The 23,617-nt window shown below is 50.1% G+C and overlaps 1 protein-coding gene across 4 annotated transcripts in view; it reads right to left on the bottom strand.

The window, feature by feature from the left end:
* The window catches only part of LOC138755895 (arf-GAP with GTPase, ANK repeat and PH domain-containing protein 3-like), a 324,334-nt gene that overhangs the window by 115,126 nt on the left and 185,591 nt on the right, over positions 1-23,617 (bottom strand). For all 4 annotated transcript variants that reach the window (XM_069922694.1, XM_069922695.1, XM_069922696.1 and 1 more), the window contains exon 10: positions 16,849-16,953. In XM_069922694.1, the coding sequence (XP_069778795.1) occupies positions 16,849-16,953 (105 nt within the window). The remainder of the gene's footprint in view (positions 1-16,848; positions 16,954-23,617) is intronic.

The raw sequence follows: 23,617 nt of genomic DNA, 5'->3' as shown, positions 1-23,617 counted from the left end.
GGTATATCAATTCGGTAATTTCATGGAAATAAACAACAAATTGACCAAATATCAAATCTCATTTATAAAAATAGCACTGGTGGTAGCGAAAAATGTATCGCGACGTCCGACTCCCCTCTACTTATAGCACGATGGGCTGTGGAATTGAACAGCTGTTACCTACGGAAAATATCACATATAACTTAAAGAATAAATATGACCGTTTTGTAAAGGTCTGGCAGCCAAACCTGGACCACATCGGGGCCCAGAAACAGGAATAAAAAGGAACAAAATAGGGGATAAAAGTAACTATTATATGGACAAAAATGTAGTTTCCCCAAATGTACTCAATCTACTTAAAATATATATAAGCTCTGACAGTGAACGGATCCGTATATGGGGGGGTGGGGACAGTTTTTTTTTTGTTTGTGAGAAAAATTTTAATATATTGTATATTTAAAATGTTACCATGTACGTTTTTGGAAAAAAATAAAATATTTGAAAAAAGAATAGAGTAGAGACGATCGTCAACATCTTTTCTCATGGGAGCTGATCAAAAGCAAGAGGACATTGGCTTAAGGTGAGAGGAGGGAGATGTAAAGGAGATAGAACACAAGATAAAACAGCCCAGTACAGCCCCTTCAGCCCATGATGTTGTGCTGACCTATGTAAACCTACTCTACAACAATCTAACCCTCCCCCCCCCCCAACACCCATAACTCTCTATTTCTCTTACATCCATTCGCCTGTCTTTTAAATGTCCCTATGGTACCAGCCTCCATCATCACCCCTGCCAAAGCATTCCAGGCACCCACCGCTCTGTGTAAAAAAACATACCCTCGACATCTTCCCTAAACTTTCTTCCTCTCACTTTAAACAAATGTCCTCTGGTATTTGCTACGTCACTCCGGGAAACAGGTGCTGGCCGCCCACTCTGCCTAAGCCCCCTCATAATCTTGTAGACCTCTATTAAGTTTCTTCTCATCCTTTGTTGCTCTAAAGAGAGAAACCCAAGATCTGAGGAGCACGTTATTTTTACTCAGAGAGTGGGTGATATTTGGAACTTGCTGCCAGAGGAGATGGTGCATTCAGGCCCATCCATTTCACAGGCAAGGCTGAGAAGATGCAGCTCAGACTAAATTGGCCAAGGGGCCTGTTCCTGATCCTGTGTTCCCTAGATAGAGACCGAGTGTGAGTAAATCGGACCAGGGTAAGTGGGCATGGATGCAGTGGGCGAAGGGGCAGCAGCATATCAGTGGCACAGAAAGAGGGGCTCAACAATGCATCATCACGAGACCATCCAAGAACCCAGTGTTGGGCTGCATCCCATTCCCAGGGACTGAGCTGCAACTCATACCCTGCTCCTCCAGGTGGTTGTTACTGGGTGAGGGTTCTCTTCTAGACACTGCTCCAATATTCCGCCACCCCTTGGGTGAACTCTCCTCTAATTGTTCAGCAATGAACTCCAATCTATGTTCCCTGCTTGGTTATTTCTCAGTGACAGGAAAATAATCCTCCTCAGCTCAGCCTCCGATACAGTAAATCCTCTGGTATCCAAAAATCAAACAACTGGGAGCCACAAGCAACCAGCAAAAAAAAAAGGGAGGACAATAAATCTTAAAAATTAAAATAAATAAGGCTAAAATAATGGGTAAAAAATGCACATTTAAAATTGTAAAAGTGAATGTTCTCTGAAGTAACAGATAAACCTTTCGTGAAGATGGGGGGGAAATATCCAGCCAGCGGAGGGCCTTGGTCAGGCTTTGCTCATAGCAACTGTTTGAATAAAGTTGTGTGAAATAGCAATGATGTCTCCCAGGATGAAGAGCTGGTTCTCTTAAAGTGTCTCCTTATCCCTGCTTAGTAAGCATTGTCCCAGATAGAGGCTTTATCTGTAAACTTGGGGTGTGGGGTGGTTTAATTATCTATAATGTTATTCTTCGTCTTTTTGGCAGCTCCATGGAGGGAGAGGAACCTGCAGATGCAGCGACGGTTAAATGTTTTCAAAGAATGTGACTGAAAATAAAGTAAAATGCTTTAAAGTTTTTATTCATGCAAGTGAAGTTTGTTCATATAACCTCCATCGGGTTATATAACAGCACAGAAGCAGGCCAGTTTTCTCTTCTAGTCCATGTCGAACACCTTCTCCCACCTAGTCCCATTGACTCACATCCAGCCCATAACCCTCCACACTCCTCTCGTCCATATACTTATCCAACTTTTTCTTAAATATTAAAATCTAAACCACATCTACTACTTTGGCCGGAAGCTCATTCCACACTCCCACCACCCTTTGAGGGAAGAAATTCCCCTTCATCTTTCCCCTGAACCTTTCCCCCTTCAATCTCAATCCATGTCCTCTTGTTTGAATCTCCCCCACTCTGAGTGGAAAAAGCCTGTCCACATTGACTCTTATCTTTCCCCTCAGAATTAAGTACAGTATTTTTACTTAATGCAGGTAAATTAGTTAAGCGTAAGTCTCCAGCCACCGGAAAATTCACCTATCCGGTACATACCTGTCCCCAAAGGCGCAGGATACTGGAGTTTTACTGTAACTTTATACACATCAATTACATTCTCCATCAACCTTCTTTCTTCCAAAGAAAACAAACCCCCGTCTAGATCTTCTCTTCTACTAAATTATTTCCTCCCACCCTGACAATGACCCTCTGAATCTTTACTGCCTTTTAAATGTTCTTAGCTTCTACCGATGAGTGGAATGGAACATCTTGTGAGCTCAGGCAGGGATTCGCAGCTTCACTCACTCAAGAGACAATCCGCCTCAAATTCCCAAACCTGGGTTCTCATGGAGAGGTTCCTGGTACACTGCCCCCATTAAACAAAGGGCTGGAGACAGGGTGGCCCTTTGGGGACATTGGAAAGTGGGCAGAAGAGGTGCCCAGGATGCTGCCTGGATTGGAGGGTGTGAGCAATGGGGAGAGGGAGGAAACAGGCTGTTTCCTCTGGTGCGGTGGACACTGAGAGGAGACCCGATGGAGGTTTATAAAATCATGGGAGCCATTGATGGGGGGCAGACAGCATTTTATTCCCAGGGTAAAAATGTCACATACTAGAGGTCATGCATTTCAGAGCAGGGAGGGAGGGGGAGTTTAAGAGAGATGTGAGTGGCAAATAATTCACGGAGGGGTGGGTGGCTGGAATGGACTGTCAGGGGAGTGCTGGAAGCGGATACAACAGGTCATCTTTATTTGTCCCGCATACCATAACTATTAATGCAATGCACAGTAAAGACGAGATGGCATTTCTCCAGGACGTTGGAACAGATTTACATAAATAGGAGATAAATATAAAGTCATAATACAATAAAAACCCATGTACAAATATTAACCTTATTACATGCATTTTGTAAAAAACAATTAGACATAATATAATGCTATACAACTACAAAATAAAAATAAACTAACGGTCCTAGAGAGGCCACTGCGTACTACATTGCACCACCTCAAACAGTAGTGTTTAACGGGCTTAGACCATAGACTATAAGATATAGGAGCAGAAGTAGGCCATTTGGCCCATCAAGTCTGCTCCACCCAATCCATCCTGAGCTGATCCATTCTCCCACTCCCCTGTTTTCTCTCCATAACCTTTGATACCCTGACTATTCAGATACTTGTCAATTTCTGCCTTAAATACACCCAATGACCTGGCCTCCACAGCTGCCTTATGATAGCAAATTCCAGAGGTTCACCTCACTGTGGCTTCTTTTTTTTCTTTTCTTTGGCTTGGCTTCGCGGACGAAGATTTATGGAGGGGTAATGTCCACGTCTGCTGCAGGCTCGTTTGTGGCTGACAAGTCTGATGCGGGACAGGCAGACACGGTTGCAGCGGTTGCAAGGGAAAATTGGTGGGTTGGGGTGGGGTGTTGGGTTTTCCTCCTTTGTCTTTTGTCAGTGAGGTGGGCTCTGCGGTCTTCTTCAAAGGAGGTTGCTGCCCGCCGAACTGTGAGGCGCCAAGATGTACGGTTTGAGGCGATATCAGCCCACTGGCGGTGGTCAATGTGGCAGGCACCACACTGTGGCTACAGACACAGGAATATGCCAGGTGTAGAGGGATATAGATCAAGTACAAGCAGCAGTTTTATTTTAATGTGGCATCCGTAGTCAGCAGACACATGGGCTAAAGGCCCTGTTCCTGGCCCGGGATCTGGCCAGCTCCCCCAAGCCTGTCACCAACACACTGATGTGGTGGTCAAGGACCAAGGTCATCAGCCAGCACTTTAATGATGCCAACCGCACCACCCTACATCACTGACAAGGCTTCATCACTGACAAGGCTTGTCACTGAGGCCCATACACAATGTTAATGCCACCTCCTCAGCCCCAGCCTCTCCCTCAGCATGAGCTCAGTGATCCACGTGACCTGTTGCACGAGGCATGAATTGAACACATGACCTGTTGTACGAGACATGAATTGAACACAATGCTCAGTGGGTGAGGTTGTTTTAAAGAGTCTCCACTGCCAGGAGAGTTTCACAGTCCCTGCCATCTCCCAGTTCCTTCAGATCACATCTGCAGTGACTTTGAGCATAAATGATCAGCCAGTGACAGTCCACCCTTCCCAGATGATGACCCTGCTGCCCCTCGGATCCCATGTTGAGCAACCACTGAGGAGGAGAGAGGAAAGAGACTGAGCAACATGATCTGACTCTGGGCAGTGAGTGGGAACGTGGTTGTTGCCCGTGCTCGATATGGAAACAGGCCCGGAGACAAATCCAACCCTCAGTGGGAATCAGGGTGGTTCATCAAATGGTGTGGGACATGGGCAGAAAATACTTGCCTCTTTAAGACTCAATAGACACATGGGACCTGAGTGCAAATTAAAAGGAAAAGCTCAGAATCAGCAGATTGCAGTGAGCGTCCGTTGGAATTAGGTGCCAACACACTCCCTTTATTACAAGCCATAAAGCACTAATTTCTTCACAAGCCACCTCGCTAATTACACAGCCAGCGCACTCATTTCATTTTATTACTCGAATTAACAGGAAGTTCAAACCGTGTAAAGCTATTAAGATGTGTGATTAAGCCACATTCAATTAGTTTCTACAAACAATTTAATTGATGTTGCAGATAGGAATTAACAGAAGGTGAACGTGTGAATTACTCGACTGTCGGGAGAGATTCAGTCTCCAACGCCTCGCCTCAACAGTCCCACACGAAGCACAGTATCTTACTCCAAGCAAATCATGATCGGAATACGCAGCAATCTCATGTTTCACAAACATTTGCCTCCTTGTGACCCTGCTGGGAGGCAGTGACGCCCATCGCGTCAAAGGCCTTGGGTTGGTCGGAGAGAGGACGAAGAAGGACTGGGAGAATGGGCCAAGAGAGGGCTGGTGAGTGGAAGAAGGAGAGCAGGAATGAGTAAGTTGGTGAGGGAGAGACAGTGAGTGCAAGAAAGTGAAGCATCTGTACTGACAGAGTTCTGGTATCTCCCACTGAGCCCAGAATGGGCAAAGTTTTCCACAATACTTCGGAAAGCAGCAGGAAATTCACCCTAATCTCCTGAGGACAACATCTGTTCTCTCCCCCCCCCACCCACCCATCAACATCACCAAGAATAGAATGTCAGAGTGGAAGAGCATAGAGAGGGGCCATTTGTTCCATGGGGTCCACGCTGCCTCCACCACCTCCCTCAGCGTGAGCTCAGTGATCACACAATCTGTTGCGCGAGGCACAAATTGAACACAATGCTCTGGGCTGAGGCGGTTTCATAGAGATTCCACGTAACCTCTCTGCATTTGTGAAGTCCACACTCCCACATTCTCCACATTCATCCAGGAACCCTGCCCCTGAACACCTTTTCTAACTTCACGCAAGTTTTTTCTATTCCTCATTCTGCCAGAACGTTTGACCAATAGAACCCGACAAGCCCCCCCCCCGGTTCCAATCTTGGTCTAAAACAAAGTGGGGACAAAGTTGGAAGATGATTTCATTGTGATCTTCTAAATATCCTTTGATTCAGTAGAGCTATTATGAGGATTGCAAAAATGCTGAAATAAGCCTTCTCAAAAAAGGAGAGCAGGTCAGCCTCAAGCTGGAAAAATATCAAAACCAAACATGAAGAAGGTACTAAAAGAAGGTTTTGAAAATCATCATCTGATCAAACTAGAGTCGGGATGGCTTCATGTAGAAGGACCAATCCATGCCAATTAAACCGCACCGCACTCTCTCTCTCTGTCCATCTCCACCCTGCCCAATCCCTGCTCCCCACTCTGTGTCTGTCTCCACCCTGCCCACCAATCTCTGCTCCCCACTCTGTGTCTGTCTCTACCCTGCCCACCAATCTCTGCTCCTCACTCTGTGTCTGTCTCCACCCTGCCCACCAATCCCTGCTTCCCACTCTGTGACCGTCTCCACCCTGTCCAGCAATTCCTGCTCCCCACTCTGTGACCGTCTCCAATCCACCCTACCCACAAATCCCTGCTCCCACCTCCACATTTGTAGCTGAAGACAGCGATTAACACTGGTGATGGGGAACAGAGCTCCCCAGCCAGATTAATATAAATCATGATGAAAATGCAATAATTTGTCAGCTTGGATATCAGAAAGGAAATCTTGTTTAAATAATGTAGGGCATTATTCGAGGAGCTAACACAGCGATTAGGCTCCAAAAGCATTCTCTGACAAGGGACGTAAAGATCAAAGTGAGCATGACTGATGAGGCTTCCAGAGAACACAAGCCATCAGAGTGTGAGGGTTTCCACCAAAGTTGAAAGGTAAAGATGGTGCCTGATTGGCAAATGCTTTGCTCAAGCAGACGGGGGTCTCCAACATGTAAGTCACTTGGACATAATGTGCTGGTCATTAAGAAGGCACAGGTATGTTAGCCTTTACTGCAAGAGGATTTGAGTGGATGTCTTGACATGATGATAGGGCTTTGGAGAACTGAGGCCACATTGGTCTCCTTACAATGGGATGTGTGTGTGACAAAGGAAATGCAGTCACCATTCACCCACTGTGCTTGGACCATAGTCTGGGATCCGAGATGGAGGACCCACTGTGCTTGGGCCATAGACTGGGATCCGAAATGGAGGACCCACTGTGCTTGGACCATTGTCTAGGATCCACGATGGAGGACCCACTGTGCTTGGGTCATAGACTGGGATCCGAGATAGAGGAGAGGCCAACTCCTTAAATAGTACCCAAATGTCACTGGGCTTGATAGGTTGGATGCAGAGAGAATGTCTCCTTTGAGGTGAACGGTCCTCGTAACTACTGTAGTAAAATTGTGCACCATTCATCATGGAGGGGGCGGGGGGGGAGGGGTTGGTGTTTGTATTGGTGTGTGTATGTGTGGGTGTGGGAGTATATGTGGGTGTGTGTGTGGGGTGTCTGGGTGTGGGTGTAGGGGAGTGTGTGTGTGTGAGTGTGAGGGTGTGGGTGATTGTGGGTGAAGAGGTGTGTGTAGGTGTGTGTGTGGGGGGTGCTTGTGGCTGTGTGTGTGTATGTAGGTGTGGGTGTGTGTACGTGTGTGGGTGCGGGTGTGTGTGTGTTTGGGTGTGTGTGTGTGTGTGTGGGGTGTGTGGTGTGTGGGGGGTGTGGTTTGTGGGTGTGTGTGTGTTGGAGTGTGTGTGGTTGTGTGGGTGTGTGTGGGAGTGTGGGTGTGTGTGAGTGGGTGTGTATGTGTGAGTGGGTGTGTTTGTGTGGGTATGGTGTGTAGGTGTGGGGATGTGTGTGGGTGTGTGTGTGTGGGGGGGTGGGTGTGGTGTGTAGGTGTGCGGGTGTTTTTGGGTGTGGATGTGTATGTGTGGGAATGTGTGTGTGGGTTCATGTGCGAGGGTGTATGTGTGTGGGTGTGTCTGTGTGTGTGTGGGTGTGTGTGTGTTGGTATGCATGTTGGTGTGTGGGTGTAGTGTATAGGTGTGGGGGTGTGTGTGGGTGAGGAAGGGTGTGGTGTGTGAGGGGTGTGTGTGGGTGTGTGAGGGGTGTGTGGGTGTATCTGTGGGTGTGTCTGTGAGCATGTTGATGTATGTGTGTGGGTGTGTGTGTGGGGGGGAGTGTGTTTGTGTGGGTATATGTATGTGTTTGGGTATGTGTGTGTTGTGAGTGTGTGTGTGTGGGGTGTGTCTGTGGGTGAGTGTGTAGGTGTGTGCGTGTGCGGGTTGTGTCTGGGTGTATCTGTGGGTGTGTGTGTGGGTATCTGTGTGTGAGGGTGTGAGTGTGTATGGGGGGTGTGTCTGTGGGTGAGTGTGTAGGTGTGGATGTGTGTGGGTGTATTTGTGGGTGTGTGTGTGGGGTGTGTGTGTGTGGGGGTGGATATGGTGTGAGGGTGTGTGTGTGGTTGTGAATGTGTGTGGGGGGTTTTGTCTGTGGGTGTGTGTGGGTGGGCTGTATCTGTGGGTGTGTGTGTGTGGGGCGGGTGTGGTGTGTCGTGTGTGGGTGTAGGGGTGGGTGTGTGTGTGGTGGGGTGTGTGTATGTGTGTGTGTGGGGGTGTGTGTTTGGGGATGGGTGTGTGTGTGGGTGTAGGGGTGTGTGTGTGGGGGTGTGTGTGTATGTGTGTGTGTGGGGGGTGTGGTGTGGGGGTGTGTGTTTGGGGGGGGTGTGTGTAGGGATGGATCTGGGGGTGTGGTGTGTGTGGGGGTGGGTGTGCTGTGTAGGTGTGGGTGTGTGTGTGTGTGTGTGTGGGGGGGTGTGTTGTGGGTGTGTGTGTGTTTGGGGGTGGGTGTGGTGTGGGTGTGTATATATATGTAGGTGTATGTGTGTGTGTGGGGGGGGGATGTGGTGTGTGTGTGTGTGTGGGGGGATTTGGTGTGTGTTTATATATGTAGGTGTGTGTGTGGGGTGTGTGGTGTGTGAGTGGGGGTGGGTGTGCTGTCTAGGTGTGGAGGTGTGTGTGTCGGGGGGTGTGGTGTGGGGGAGTGTGTGTTTGGGGGTGGGTGTGGTGTGGGGGTGTGTGTGTAGGGATGGTTCTGGGGATGTGGTGTGTGGGTGGGTCTGGGGGTGTGTGTATATGTGGGTGTGCTGTGTAGGTGTGGGGTGTGTGTGTGGGGGGATGTGGAGTGGGTGTGTGAGTTTGGGGGTGGGTGTGGTGTGGGGGTGTGTGTGTAGGGATGGGTCGAGGATGTGGTGTGTGGGTGGGTCTGGGAGTGTGTGGGTATATATATGTAGGTGTTTGTGTGTGGGGGAGGATGTTGTGTGTGTGGGGGGGATGTGGTGTGTGTGTGAGTGGGGGTGGGTGTGCTGTGTAGGTGTGGGGGTGTGTGTGTGGGGGGGTGGTGTGGGGGAGTGTGTGTTTGGGGGTGGGTGTGGTGTGGGTGTGTGTGTAGTGATGGTTCTGGGGATGTGGTGTGTGGGTGGGTCTGGGGGTGTGTGTGTATATATATGTAGGTGTGTGTGTGTGTGTGGGGGGGGGGAGGGGGATGTGGTGTGTGTGTGGGGGTGGGTGTGCTGTGTAGGTGTGTGGGGTGTGTGTGTGTGGGGGTCGGTGTGCTGTGTAGATGTGGGGAGTGTGTATTTGGGGGTGGGTGTGGTGTGGGGGTGTGTGTGTAGGGATGGGTCTGGGGATGTGGTGTGTGGGTGGGTCTGGGGGTGTGTGTGTATATATATTTAGATGTGTGTGTGTGGGGGTGGATGTGGTGTGTGTGTGGGGGATGTGGTGTGTGTGTGTGTGTGTGTGTGTGGGGGTCAGTGTGCTGTGTAGGTGTGGGGAGTGTGTGTTTGGGGGTTGTGGTGTGGGGGTGTGTGTGTATATATATGTAGGTGTGTGTGTGTGGGGGGATGTGGTGTGGGGGTGTGTGTGTTTGGGGGTGGGTGTGGGGGGGAGGGTGTGGTGTGTGGGGGTGGGTGTGCTGTGTAGGTGTGGTGTGTGTGTGTGGGGGGGGTGTGGTGTGGGGGTGTGTGTGTGGGGTGGGTGTGGTGTGGAGGTGTGTGTGTATATATATATAGGTGTGTCTATTTGGGGGTGGGTGTGGGGGGGGTGTGGTGTGGGGGTGTGTGTTTTGGGGGTGGGTGTGGTGTGGGGGTGTGTGTGGTGTGGGGGTGTGTGTTTTGGGGGTGGGTGTGGTGTGGGGGTGTGTGTGTATATATATGTAGGTGTGTGTGTGTGTGTGGGGGGGGTGTGGTGTGGTGTGTGGGTGTGAGGGGGGTGTGGTGTGTGGGTGTGGGGGGGAGAGTGTGGGTGTGTGTGTGTGTGGGGGGTGTGGTGTGGGGTGTGTGTGTTTGGTGGTGGGTGTGGTGTGGGGGTGTGTGTGTATATATATGTAGGTGTGTGTGTGTGTGTGGGGGGGGGTGTGGTGTGGTGTGTGGGTGTGAGGGGGGTGTGGTGTGTGGGTGTGGGGGGGAGAGTGTGGGGGTGTGTGTGTGTGGGGGGTGTGGTGTGGGGTGTGTGTGTTTGGTGGTGGGTGTGGGGGGGAGGGTGTGGTGTGGGGCTGTGTGGATGTGGGGGTGTGGGTGTGGGGGGGAGGGTGTGGTGAGTGGGTGTGAGGGGAGGGGTGTGGTGTGGGGGTGTGGGGGGTGGGTGTGGTGTGGGGGTGTGGTGTGGGTGTGGGGGGGGTGTGGTGTGGGGGTGTGGGGGGGAGGGTGTGGTGTGGGGGTGTGTGTTTTGGGGGTGGGTGTGGTGTGGGGGTGTGTGTGTATATATATGTAGGTGTGTGTGTGTGTGTGGGGGGGTGTGGTGTGGTGTGTGGGTGTGAGGGGGGTGTGGTGTGTGGGTGTGGGGGGGAGAGTGTGGGGGTGTGTGTGTGTGGGGGGTGTGGTGTGGGGTGTGTGTGTTTGGTGGTGGGTGTGGGGGGGAGGGTGTGGTGTGGGGCTGTGTGGATGTGGGGGTGTGGGTGTGGGGGGAGGGTGTGGTGAGTGGGTGTGAGGGGAGGGGTGTGGTGTGGGGGTGTGGTGTGGGGGTGGAGGTGTGGTGTGGGGGTGTGGGGGGGAGGGTGTGGTGTGTGGGTGTGGTTGTGGTGTGGTGTGTGGGTGTGGGGGGGTGTGGTGTGGGGGTGTGGGGGGGGAGGGTGTGGTGTGGGGGTGTGGGGGGGAGGGTTGTGGTTGTGGGGGGGTGTGGTGTGTGGGTGTGGGGGGGTGTGGTGTGTGGGGGGGAGGGTGTGGTGTTGGGGTGTGGGGGGCAGGGTGTGGTGTGTGGGTGTGGGGGGGGAGGGTGTGGTGTGTGGGTGTGGGGGGGGTGTGGTGTGTGTGTGTGTGGGGGGGGTGTGTGGTGTGTGGGTGTGAGGGGGGTGTGGTGTGTGGGTGTGGGGGGGAGAGTGTGGGGGTGTGTGTGTGTGTGGGGGGTGTGGTTTGGGGGTGTGTGTGTTTGGTGGTGGGTGTGGGGGGGAGGGTGTGGTGAGTGGGTGTGAGGGGGAGGGTGTGGTGTGGGGGTGTGGGGGGTGGGTGTGGTGTGGGGGTGTGGTGTGGGTGTGGGGGGGGGTGTGGTGTGTGGGTGTGGGGGGGAGGGTGTGGTGTGGGGGTGTGTGGATGTGGGGGTGGGGGGGGAGGGTGTGGTGTGTGTGTGTTTGGGGGTGGGTGTGAGCGGGGAGGGTGTGGTGTGTGGGTGTGGTGTGGTGTGTGGGTGTGGGGGGGTGTGGTGTGGGGGTGTGGGGGGGGAGGGTGTGGTGTGGGGGTGTGGGGGGGAGGGTTGTGGTTGTGTGGGGGTGTGGGGGGGAGGGTTGTGGTTGTGGGGGGGTGTGGTGTGTGGGTGTGGGGGGGGTGTGGTGTGTGTGTGTGGGGGGGGTGTGTGGTGTGTGGGTGTGGGGGGGTGTGGTGTGTGGGTGTGGGGGGGGTGTGGTGTGTGTGTGTGGGGGGGGTGTGTGGTGTGTGGGTGTGAGGGTGTGGTAGAGGCAGATTCGCTGATGATGTTCAAAAGAGAGTTAGATAAGACTCTAGTGGGCAAAGGAGTTAAGGGTTATGGGGATAAAGCTGGAAAGGGGTACTGATGGTAGTGATCAGCCATGATCTGTAAAATGGCGGTGCTGGCTCGACGGGCCGAAGGGCCTACTCCAGCTTCTATTGTCTATAATAACTGGGACGGGGGTCACTGGGCAGGGATGAGGAACCCTGACTGATTCCCAACCCCCAGGTCACTGGAGCAAGAACCGTGACTGATTTCCCCCCACCCCGGGGTCACTAGGCAGGGATGAGGAACCCTGGTTGATTTCCCCCCCTGAACCTGGGGTCACTGGTGCAATGATGGGAAGAAGGAACCCTGGCTGATTCCCACCCCCCCCCCCCCGGGGTCACTGGGCAGGGATGGGGAGCAGGGACCTTGGCTGATTCCCCCACCCCCCCCCCCGCCTCTCTAACCCTGGGGTCTCTGGGCAGGGATGGGGAGCAGGAACCCTGGCTGATTCCACCACCCCCTGGGCTCACTGGGCAGGGATGGGGAGCAGAGACCCTGGCTGATTCCCCCTCCCTCTAACACTGAGGACACTGGGCAGGGATATGGAGCAGGGACCCTGGCTGATTCCTCCCCTCTCTAACCCTGGAGTCATTGGGCAGTGACAGGGAGCAGGGACCCTGGCTGATTCCCCCTCCCTCTAACACTGGGGACACTGGGCAGGGATGGGGAGCAGGGACCCTGGCTGATTCCACCCCCCCCTGGGCTCACTGGGCAGGGGTGGGGAGCAGAGACCCTGGCTGATTCCCCCTCCCTCTAACACTGAGGACACTGGGCAGGGATATGGAGCAGGGACCCTGGCTGATTCCTCCCCTCTCTAACCCTGGAGTCATTGGGCAGTGACAGGGAGCAGGGACCCTGGCTGATTCCCTTTCTCTAACAGTGGGGACACTGGGCAGGGATAGAGAGCAGGGACCCTGGCTGATTCCTCCCCTATCTAACCTTGGAGTCATTGGGCAGTGACAGGGAGCAGGGACACTGGCTGGTTCCCCCTCCCTCTAACACTGGGGACACTGGGCAGGGATGGGGAGCAGGGACCCTGGCTGGTTCCCCCTTTCTAACTCTGGGGTCACTGGACAGTGACAAGGTACAAGGACCCTGATTGGTTTCCCTCTCTCTCTAACCCTGAGGACAGTGGTATTGATGTGGGACAGGGACCCTGATGGATACTCCATCTGTCTAACCCTGGGATTACTTTGCAGTGATGGGGAGCAGGGACCCTGGCGGATTCCCCCACCTCTCTCTAACCCTGGGGTCGCTGGGTAGTGACAGGGGCTTGGATCTCTGACCCACCAACAGCCTGTGAACATACACACCATGTAGAGACAGGGCAGCATTCATAAGTCTCATTTCCAAATCCAAAACCTCACTCATCATTTGCAGGAATCTTCAGCAGTGGAATTGACTTCCAGTGACCAGAACTCAGCAATAAATCAGCTGCTTTAAGTAATTCAAAAAGTATTAGAAAGCTCATCATCCATGCAATAAACTATAAAATAATAATTTATTGTCTATTAATTTCCATTTCTGTAGCACAACTGCCTAATGACCACGAGGATTTAATGCAGTTTTTATAACCTCGACAGTAAATTTCAAAGCAGGCAGATGATGCACTCACATGGAGACACACAGCACTTGCAAAAGGCAGGCATTACATTGCAGCCCTGGCCCAAACCAGTCAATGACAGGCCATCCTGGGCCAAGGGTAGCACAAGTGCCACACAGCACAGAATCGAGGCAGTGTCTGACCTGCGGACCAGACAACACCGCCTCCCAGACACTGCTACTACACTTCAGTTACTGGATCAGATCCACGAAATGGAGATTCAAACTCTGCACAACAGCTAGTGAAATTAAATTTAACAAATTATCAAGAACTCAAATGGTAACGTGAAAAATACTGAATCTACACAAATAGGCGTGATGATGTGAGGGAGGGCTGCTGTCTCAGGCCAAGGAACAATCACTGACCCAGTAACCACAACACGGGATCACTCAGCACCAAACACCAGGCCAACCTGTCACAAAGACCTGATGCAGCAGGAATTCAGTGGGCTGAATGGTCTCCTATATCATTAAATATGAATGCAACAATACAGGACATGCACACCAAAACAACAGCAGTAAAAGAACATGGATCGTGGGGACCAGAGGGTTCAGGGGAGGGTCACGAGGATGATTCTGCGAATGATAGGGTTATCATATGAGGAGCTTTTGACAGCTCTTGGGCTGGACTCGTTGGAATGTAGGAGAATGAGGGGGGGGATTTCATTGAAACATTTTGATTGTTGAAAGACAAGGACAGGGTAGATGTAGAAAGTTTGTTCCCCATGGTGGGAGAGTCTAGGGCAAGAGGGCACAACTTCAGGATTGAAGGGTGTCCACTTAGAACAGAGATGGGGAGGGATTTCTTCAGCCAGAGGGGAGTGAATCTGGAATTTATTACCACTGGTGGTTGTGCAGGCCGGGACGTTGGGTGTATTTAAGGCAGAGATTGATATGTTCCTGATTAGCCAGGGCATCAAAGGTTCTGGGGAGAAGGCCAGGCAGTGGGGCTGAGTGGGAAATGGATCAGCTCATGGGCTGAACAGTCTAGTTCTGCTCCTACAGTATGTCCTCTGGTCTTATGCAGCTGGAATATTGTGTGCAGTTCTCAAACAAGGATGGAAGTAAGCTAGAGCGGAAAAGACTCACAAGGATGCACAGAGCTTGGTTACAAGAAGACCCTGAATAGGCTGGGACTATGTTCCTTCGGATAAAGGAGGCAGAGGGAGGGAACTTATGGAGATTTATAAAATGTAAAGTGAATGGTCACAGGCTTTGTCCCAGGGTCAGGGAGTCTAACACTGTAGGCTACTGATTTAATGTGACAGATTTAAAGAGGATCTGAGACACTTCTTTCACATGGGATGATGTGCATATAGAATAAGCTTGCAGAGCAATATTTATTACAATATTTAAAAACTGTGTATTCGGGTACATAGGAAAGATTTAGTGGGAAATGGGTAAATGCAGGTAAAATGGCCACCTGAGGTGGAAAAGACAAAGGAGATGATTGTGGACTACAGGAGGATGGAGGATGACCTTTCCCCACTGCACATCAATGGCTCTGTCGTGGAGAGCACAAAGTTCCTTGGTGTTTCTAATAATGGCCGACCTATTGTGGACCCACAACACCTCCTCATTAGTTAGAAGGGTTGCAGTAGTCCCCACAGTTCCTAAGGAGGCTGAAGAGGGCAAGGCTACTGGCTCCCATCTCAACCACCTTTAACAGGAGCACAACTGAGAGGGTCCCATCTGGCTACATCATTGTGAGGGAAAGTAACTGCAAAGCGTCAGACTGGAGGTCAATACAGAGGATCGTCAAAACAGTCGAGACGGTCACTGAGGTCTCCTTTTTCTCTACCGATGGCATTCGCTGGTAAAGTGGCTTAAATAGGGCTCAAAGAATTAATGAGAACCCTTTTCATCCTGGAACACAGTATCTATGACCCACCACAAGTGCCCAACCTTTTATCCGGGATTCTAGACACCAGCAACCTCCAAACCGGTACTTTTTGCAGCCAGCCTGGAGTCTAAACTGAACCACAGGCTCTCTGCTACAATGTGGTAAGGAAAACGCCTGATCACCTTGCTTCTAGCCCTCGGTGTCCTTTCCCCCAGCCAGCCATCCCCCCTGCCCTGCCACCTTCGGCCATCCATTGGTGCCCCCGCCTATCGGGTCCCCAATTGCCCCCAGCAGTCCATTGGTCCCCCTTCCCCCATCTGTCCATCGCCACCACCTGGGCGCCCCCACCCCTGGTCATCTGTCAGTTGCCCCCCCGCCCATGACCATCCATCCATTCCCTCCCCACCCCCAGCTGTCCATCACTCACCCCCCTCCCCAATCTAATTCCTGACACGGCAGCAGGGGTGTAGTGCTACCAATCCCAGAGTTTACTGGAGCATCACACTGGCTCGTGGCAACAGCTCAATGTGGGAGCAATGGCCATATTCATTACCCATAATCCTCTACACAGCTGGAACCGCTCTGCCAGTACCAGAGCTTTCCAGGTGTGTGTGGGATTATGGGTAAGGAAGGTGGCCATTGATCGCGCATTGAGGCAGCTGCCACCTGCTTCTCTCCCACAGGGTGCTGAGAATCACCTTTCCACCAAAGGGAAGAGAGGGTGCCCACAGGGATGGGGATGACAGGGACAGGGGTCTGAGCCAGTTTTACTTTGAAGATTTTCTTTAAAAAGAACTTGCTCGTGATATTATGGTCTTTTACGGTCTTTATTTCTCTAAATTCCCTGTTTGTGTGACTTTGAAACATCGCATTTGCTTAAAGGGACCACCATTTTAAAATGATTCCGAAATCCAGAAAATTCCAAATAACGGCAAGTGCCTGGTCCCGATGATCCCGGATAAAAGGTGAGGCACACAAGAAGGAGCATCAAAAGCAGGATGGCCAGGCTGGGAAATAGCTGTTTCCCACAGGCTGTGAGATTGATGAACAGTGTCCTGTAACAGAGTAAATCAATCCAAATATTTATCTATATTTATTTAAATTATATTTTTGTGTATTTGTGATTATTATGTACTGTGCATCGTGACATGTGTGTACCGTGATCCTGAGAAACACTGTTTCATCTGGTTGTATATGTACAGACAGATGAACAGATAAACTTGAGCCTTGTTCAGCATTAGAAATGTTGGATTAGAGGTCAGTTTCACTGCTGAGTCACTGTAGGTCGAAAGCTCAAGGATTTCAGCGTGATTTTCACGAGCTGCAATTCAGAATCCAAAGAGAAAATGTTCCTAGACACCAAGTCTGAAGTGGAACATTTCATAAACTCAGGCAGTGCATCCAAATGCTGGAGAAACTCAGGCAGTATTCCTGTCAGCAAATAGGGAGGGCCCAGGCCCAAAATGTTGGTTACCGTTCACTCACCGTGGATACTGCGTGGTCTGCTGAGTTTCTCCAGCACTTTGTCTCCTGCACTCAACCCCAGTGACTGCAGTCTTTCTTGGTAAACTAGACCACTTACATGTAAGCTGGGGTGGTAGGTCAGTACACCATTGTCGCAGAGTGTGACATATTTCTTCTTCCATTCTTTGTTCAGTGACTTCCCGCTCCGCTTCAGAAGGATTCCCTGCAGGACAATACAAAGTCAAAACTACAGGCAAAGTCAGCACATGTTCTTCCAACACTGTAAACTACAGTCAGGGTATGATTCTCCAAAGCAGTCTCACTTGTTTTACAGTGGTCAGTGAATGGAGAAAGGTGTCTGTATTGACAGAGAGGAAACTTCCTAATCTGGCTTTGTGGTTAGCAGGGAGGGGGGTGGGCCAAAGGGCCTGTATCTGTGCGGCAGTCCTCTTTGACTGAGCTCAGACGGCTGAAGGACCCTTCCTGACACTTTTGTGAAGGGGCACTGTGATCAACAGTATTACAGTAAAAACATCGCGTGTGGGAAATCGTGTCTCATGAATTTGAGCTTTTTGAAGAGGTGAGCAGGAAGATTGACGAGGGCAGGGTGGTAGATGTTGTCTGCACAGACTTTGGTGAGGCCTTTGACCAGGTTTTGCATGGTGAGCTAGTCTGGAAGGATCCAAGGTGATGCGGACAACTGGATGCAAGGTTAGTTTGATGGCAGGAGATAGAGGGTGGAAATGGAGAGGTGTTTCTCAGACTAGAGGCCTGTGACCAGTGTATGCTGCAGAGATCAGTGTTGCCCCCCCCCCCCCCCCCACCCCGATGCTGGTCATCTGTATTCATGACTTGAATGAGAATGTAGTTAGCAAAGTTAGAATGTTTGTGGATGACACCAAGGTTGGGGGTGTAGTGGACAGTGTAGGAGGATGTCTGAGGTTACAACAGAATCTAGATCAACTGGAGAATTGGGTCAAGGAATTTGATTCAGACAAGTGCAAGGTTTTGCACTTCGGGAGGTTAAACCAGGGTGAATGGTAGGTTAAACCAGGGTGAATGGTAGGAGCTTAAGGAGTGCTGTTGGACCAAGAGATGTGGGGGTACAGGTGCATGGTTCCATGAAAGTGACAACACAGATAGACAGGATGGTGAAGAAGGTGTTTGCCTTCATTACGCAGCACATTGAGTTCAGCAGCTGGGATATCATGTTACAGCCAGACAGCACTTTGATGGAGTGCTGAGCAGCTTCGGTCATCCAGCTAGAGAAAGAATGTCATTGAGCTGGGAAGGGTGGCAAGGTTAGAAGAATGCACTAGGATTGGAGGGCTTGAGTTAGGAGGAAAGGCTGGAGTGAAGGAGGCCAAGGGGAACCTAAAATGTTTCTAAAATCATCAGGAGCATAGACTAGGTACGTGGTTCTACCTTTTTTTCCCTCACAGCGGCTGAAACTAAAACAACAGAGGAGAGAGGGAGATTTACAAGGGACAGGAGGGGCACCTTCTTCACACGAGGGGAGTGGGTCTGAGGAACGAGCTGCAGAGGTGGTGGTAGAAGCAGGAACAGTCGCTATGTTCAAAATCATTTAGACTGGATAGGAAAGGTTTAGATATGGGCCAAGCACAGGCAAATGGGGTGAGTTTGATTGGTACAGGCATGATGAGTGAAAGGGCCTGTTTCTACATGATAGAACTCAACGACCCTGTCCCAGGCTGTGTCGGGTGTGAGAGATGTTTCAAGCATGCTAACATTTTGATACACTGCTTTTGCAGAGAATTTGTCTCTTAATCTGAATCCCTTTGAACACCACAATGGCATAATGCTCATACAGGCTTGTGAATAACTAGTCAGGACCCCAGCGTTCAATGCAGTACAACAGTCTCCACAGATCAGTAATTCAGGAAAGATAATTGCAGTAATAAGGCATTTGAATATGTGCCCACAGAAATTCTCCCATAGTTATTAAGATAAAACATTGAATAATCTGCTCTGTTGATCTTAGTTGAGGAGTTCACTTTGACCAAAGGAAATTGGCCATCCCCTTGCCATCGCTGAAGGGAACAACATCTCCAATTAAAGTAGCTGAAAGCAAGAAACAGACAGGTGCTGGGATGTTAATTACACATAGGAAATGCTGGAATTTCTCAACAGGTCAGACAGCATCCATGGAGGCAGAAAGGCAGTCCATGTTCGAAGCTGACAATCTTTCTTCAGATGGAACATCAGAATTTGGAACATTGGTGGCCCAGTTAGCTTCGCAGTTAGTATAACACAGTTACAGCGCCATGGATCGGCACTGGGTTTCAATCCGGCACTGCTCATGTCTGCGTGGGTTTCCTCCGGAGGCTCTAGTTTTCTCCAACAGTTCGAAACATACTAGGGGTGTAGGTTAATTGGGTGCAATTGGGTGGTGTGGGCTCCTGCGCTGAAATAGCCTGCTGCCGTGCTGTATCCACATTTAAATATTTAAATTTAAATGAACTCTCCCTCTCTCCACAGATTAGAGTTCCAGATGAAGTTACAATCAGTTCTCTTTCTCCCCCACCCAGCCCCAAGGCCAGAGGGCAGAGATGTGTCCAATTTTCCCTTTCACTTTGAACATTGACTCTGGAAGTGGAGTCCTGCCAGATTTTCGGGATGTCAACCCTTTCTCTGACTTGCGTAAGGTGTGTACTAGTGAAGAATAGGAAGGCACCAGATGCCCTTCAAGCCCACGACACCCAATGGTGTCAGCCTAGCCATGAGAGGGATGGCCAGTGACCAGGCACGTTAATCGGGAAGGATGAGGCCTAGCAGGTAGTTATCATCCAACTTCCCTGCTATCAGTCACTTCAAAATCTGAGTTCTGTGGTCTCTCAACATATCAAAAATGGGTGGCTCCATTTATCCCACGTTCCGTTTGTCATGCTCACCCCCTCACCCAGCTTGTCACATCCCCTCAAGACCTTTTATAGCCTGCAAAGCCCGAAGGGCCCTGGGTGCTGAAGGCTTCCTCGTCGTGTCCAAGGTTTGGATCTGGGCTCGGGTTGTCAATGGTTTGAACTGAACAGGAGTCTGTGCAGCTGCAGAGGCTGAGGGAGCGCTGGAGGTGAATCCACAGAGACTCCGTGACTCTGAGGGAACTCTCTTTTGCTGCAGAGGCTGAGGGAGCGCTGGAGGCGAATCCACGGACACTCCGTGCTCTGAGGGAACCCTCTTTTGCTTCTCTTTCTCTGACTGTTAGAGGTGCCAGGCAACACTAATGGCTAATCTAACCCTAAAGACAATTTTGTGTAATGCTACATTTGTTTTATTATGTAACCTGTGGATCTCTACCATCCACAGCCTGACAACCTGAGTGATCCAATCCTTTCCACTCTTTGCTTTCTATGCAATAATCAATTCTCTCTCCATGGCAACTCATTCCTCCAAACTAGACATCCCAACATTTTTGGATTTTCAAAAATCCAAATGTGTCACATGCAAGGGTTCCTCCCTCATAGCCAGGCCCTTCAGGAACTCCAGCAGACTTTGCCTCCCTCAAATCCTGATGTCTCTGCTCAAACATATCCTTTTTAAGTTGTGATCGTCCAAGTCCAACTCTCTGACATTCTTGCTGTCTTGGGCAGAACAGTTCGCGTCCCACACAGTGATTCATCCTGACAAGATGCTTCAATGGTGTACCTGTAGAAGTTGTTGAGGAGCATAGGGGATGTGCCATTGGCGTAATGGTTAGCGCAATGCCTTTACAGAGCCAGAGATTGGGATCAGACGGGGTTCAAATCCCATGCTGTCTGTAAGGAGTTTATGTTCTCCCTGTGGGTTTTCTCTGGGGGCTCCGGTTTCTTTCCAGCATTCAAAATGTACCGGGGGTGTAGGTTAATGGGATATAAATTGGAATCATGGGCTGTTACCATGCTGTATGTCTAAATTTTTTTAAAATTGGAAGTAGAGGCACTGCTGTATCAACATGGGTAGGACTAGGACAGGTCACTGGAGACTTAAACACCTCAGCACTGTGGATGCAGTCGGGGAGTGAGCTCCTCCCCTCCTCCAGAAGTCTATGACCAGCTCGTTATCTTCCTGACATTGCACAAGTCCCTCCATCTCTCTATACTCTGCCTCTGTGAGTGGGAAATCTACAGGTGGAGTTGAAGCAGTGTTTGGCCAGGCAGTGGGTGCATAGGGAGTGTAGCAGAAGACTGAGGACACAGCATCGTGGATGATCACAGAGGAGATGTTGTTACTAATCCCCACTGATTGCAGCCTGTGGGATAGAAAATTGTGAATCCAGTTGCAGAGAGGGGTGCCGAGGCTGAGGTCTCAATATTTGGGGATGAGTTTGTTCAGTCCTATTGTGTTGAAGGCAAATGTTAGTGTCTTTGTTCAAGTGTTCATGGCTGGGTGTGGGGTCAGGGAGATGGGACCTGCTGTGGATCTCTTTCGGTGGTTGGTGAACTGGAGTTAACATGAGCCATGACCAACCTCTCGAGGCACTGCATGAGAGTGGATGTCACAGACACTGGTCAGTGAGCATTCAGGCCTATCCCTGCTTTCTTCCAGCACCGGGATGATGGTGGTCTTCTTGAAGCAGATATGACATCTGCGGCAGTGAGTGTGGGTTTACTCAAGGTGAGGGGGGGGTATGCTCCATTGGTTTGCTGGCCCCCTGCTCAGTGAGCCTGGAATGAATAGAGCTCATCGAGGAGGGATGTGCCTTTGTTTGCCATTCTGCCCAGGTTCGCTCTGTAGCCTGGGATGATCCTCGGCCTGCCACAGACACTGGTATCCGTGAGGTTGGTCTGGGATCCGTCTGGTTCAGCTCTGATAGCCTTGTGCAGTCTTTTGTAGGTCCTGGGCCTTCAGACACAAGGGCATTGTGATGTTCAGCTTTGGTTTCTTGTTGGGGCCAAGGAATTATTGTAGTTAGGAGGGGAGGCCGAAAGAACACAGTACCGGTCTGCATTGATAGGACAGTGGTGGAGAGGGTTAGCACCATCAGGTTCCTAGGAGGTGACATATGGGAGGGGCTCTCCTGGGACCACCACACTGAGACAACTGTGAAGAAGACACATCCAACATTTTCTCAGCATCCGAGATTTGGCATGTTGTCAGCACTCCATCGAACCTCGACAGGTGTCCTGTGCAAAGTATACTGTCAGTCTTGTTCGGAAGCTCAGGTACTCAGGAGCATAGACATCCACACAGAGTGGCCAACCTACAGGTGAATAGGGTACTGGTATACTTGCCTTCAAAGGCTAAGACACTGTGGCAACAACATGGTGCAGCTGTACGAAACATTGGTCAAATAGCACAGTATTGTGTCCAGTTCTGGTGGATGAGGCAGTGCAGAAGAGATTTGCAAGGATGTTACCTGGAATAGAGGGCTGTAATTATACAGAAAGGTGGGATAGGCTGGCTTTATTCTCGCTGGAACAAGTGATGCTGAGGGTTTCCAAATATTGTCAGTGGCATCGATAAGTTAGATAACAGAGATCAAAAATTAGTCAGTACAGTTTAAAGGTGAGAGGGAAGAAGTTTAAAGGGGGCCTGAGGGGCAACTTTTTCCACATAGAGGCATGTGAACATGTGCAGTAAAGCTGCTAGAGGAGATGGCAAAGGTAAATACAATTACAACATTTCAAAGGGAAGAACTTGGACAGGAAAGGAATATAGGCCTAATGTGGGCAAATGGGATTAGTCTAGATAGGTATCAAGGACCATTGCCTGTTGTGTCTACATGTTAACTTTCAGTGAATTAGAACCTTACATTACAGCACAGAATCAGGCTCCTTCGGCCCTTCTAGTCAGTGCTGAACTATTATTCTGCCTCGTCCCACTGACCTGCACCCAGTCCATATCCCTCCATACCCTCCCATCCATGTACTTGCCATATTCTTCTTCAATGTAAAAATTGAATCCTCATTCACCACTTCAGCTGGCAGCTCGTTCCACACCCCCACCACACTCTGTGTGAAGAAGTTCCCAGTGATGCTCCGCCTAAACTTTTACCCTTTCACCCTTAACCCATGTCCTCTGGTTTTTATTTCACCTATTTCAGCGGAAAATTGTCTACATTTACTCTGTCTGTCCCCCTCATAATTTTAAATATCTCTCTCAAATCTCCCATCATTCTTCCACGTTCCAGGGAATAAAGTCCTAACCTGTTTAACCTTTTCCTGTAACTCAGTTCCTGAAGTCTGGGCAACATCCTGGTAAATCTTCTCTGCACTCTTTCTATCTTATTGATCTCTTTCCTGTAATTCAGTGACCAAAACTGCACACAATACTCCAAATCTGGCCTCACCAATGTCTTATACAACTTTACCCTAACATCACAACTCCTGTACTCAATACTTTGATTTATAAAAGCCAATGTGCCAAAAGCTCTCTTTAAAACACTATCCACCTATAACGCCACTTTCATGGAATTATGTATCTGTATTCCTAGATCCCCCTTTTCTACTACACTTCTCAGTGCCCAACCATTCACCGTGTACGTCCTTTCTTGGTTTGTCCTTCCAAAATGCAACACCTCAATTGTCTGATTAAATTCCATCTGCCATTTTTCAGCCCATTTTTCCTGCTGGTCCAGATCCCTCTGCAGCTTTGAAAACCTTCCTCACTGTCCACAACACCTCCAATCTTAGTGTCATCTGCAAACTTGCTAATCCAATTTACTATATTATCATCCAGATCATTGATAGATATGACAAACATCAATGGCTCCAGCACTAATCCCTGAGGCATCACTAATCACAGGCCTCCAGTCTGAGAAGCATCATCCACCACTACTCTCTGGCTTCTCCTATCCAGTCATTGTTGACACACATTCACAACTTCACCGTGAATACCTAGCATCTAAACCTTCCTGACCATACTCCCATGTGGGACCTTGCCGAAGGCCT

This window comes from Narcine bancroftii, chromosome 2, assembly GCF_036971445.1.
Source record: "Narcine bancroftii isolate sNarBan1 chromosome 2, sNarBan1.hap1, whole genome shotgun sequence".
Classification (NCBI taxonomy): domain Eukaryota; kingdom Metazoa; phylum Chordata; class Chondrichthyes; order Torpediniformes; family Narcinidae; genus Narcine; species Narcine bancroftii.
Note: the sequence above shows the minus strand (reverse complement) of the source record. Positions and strands in the feature narration are given on the sequence as shown.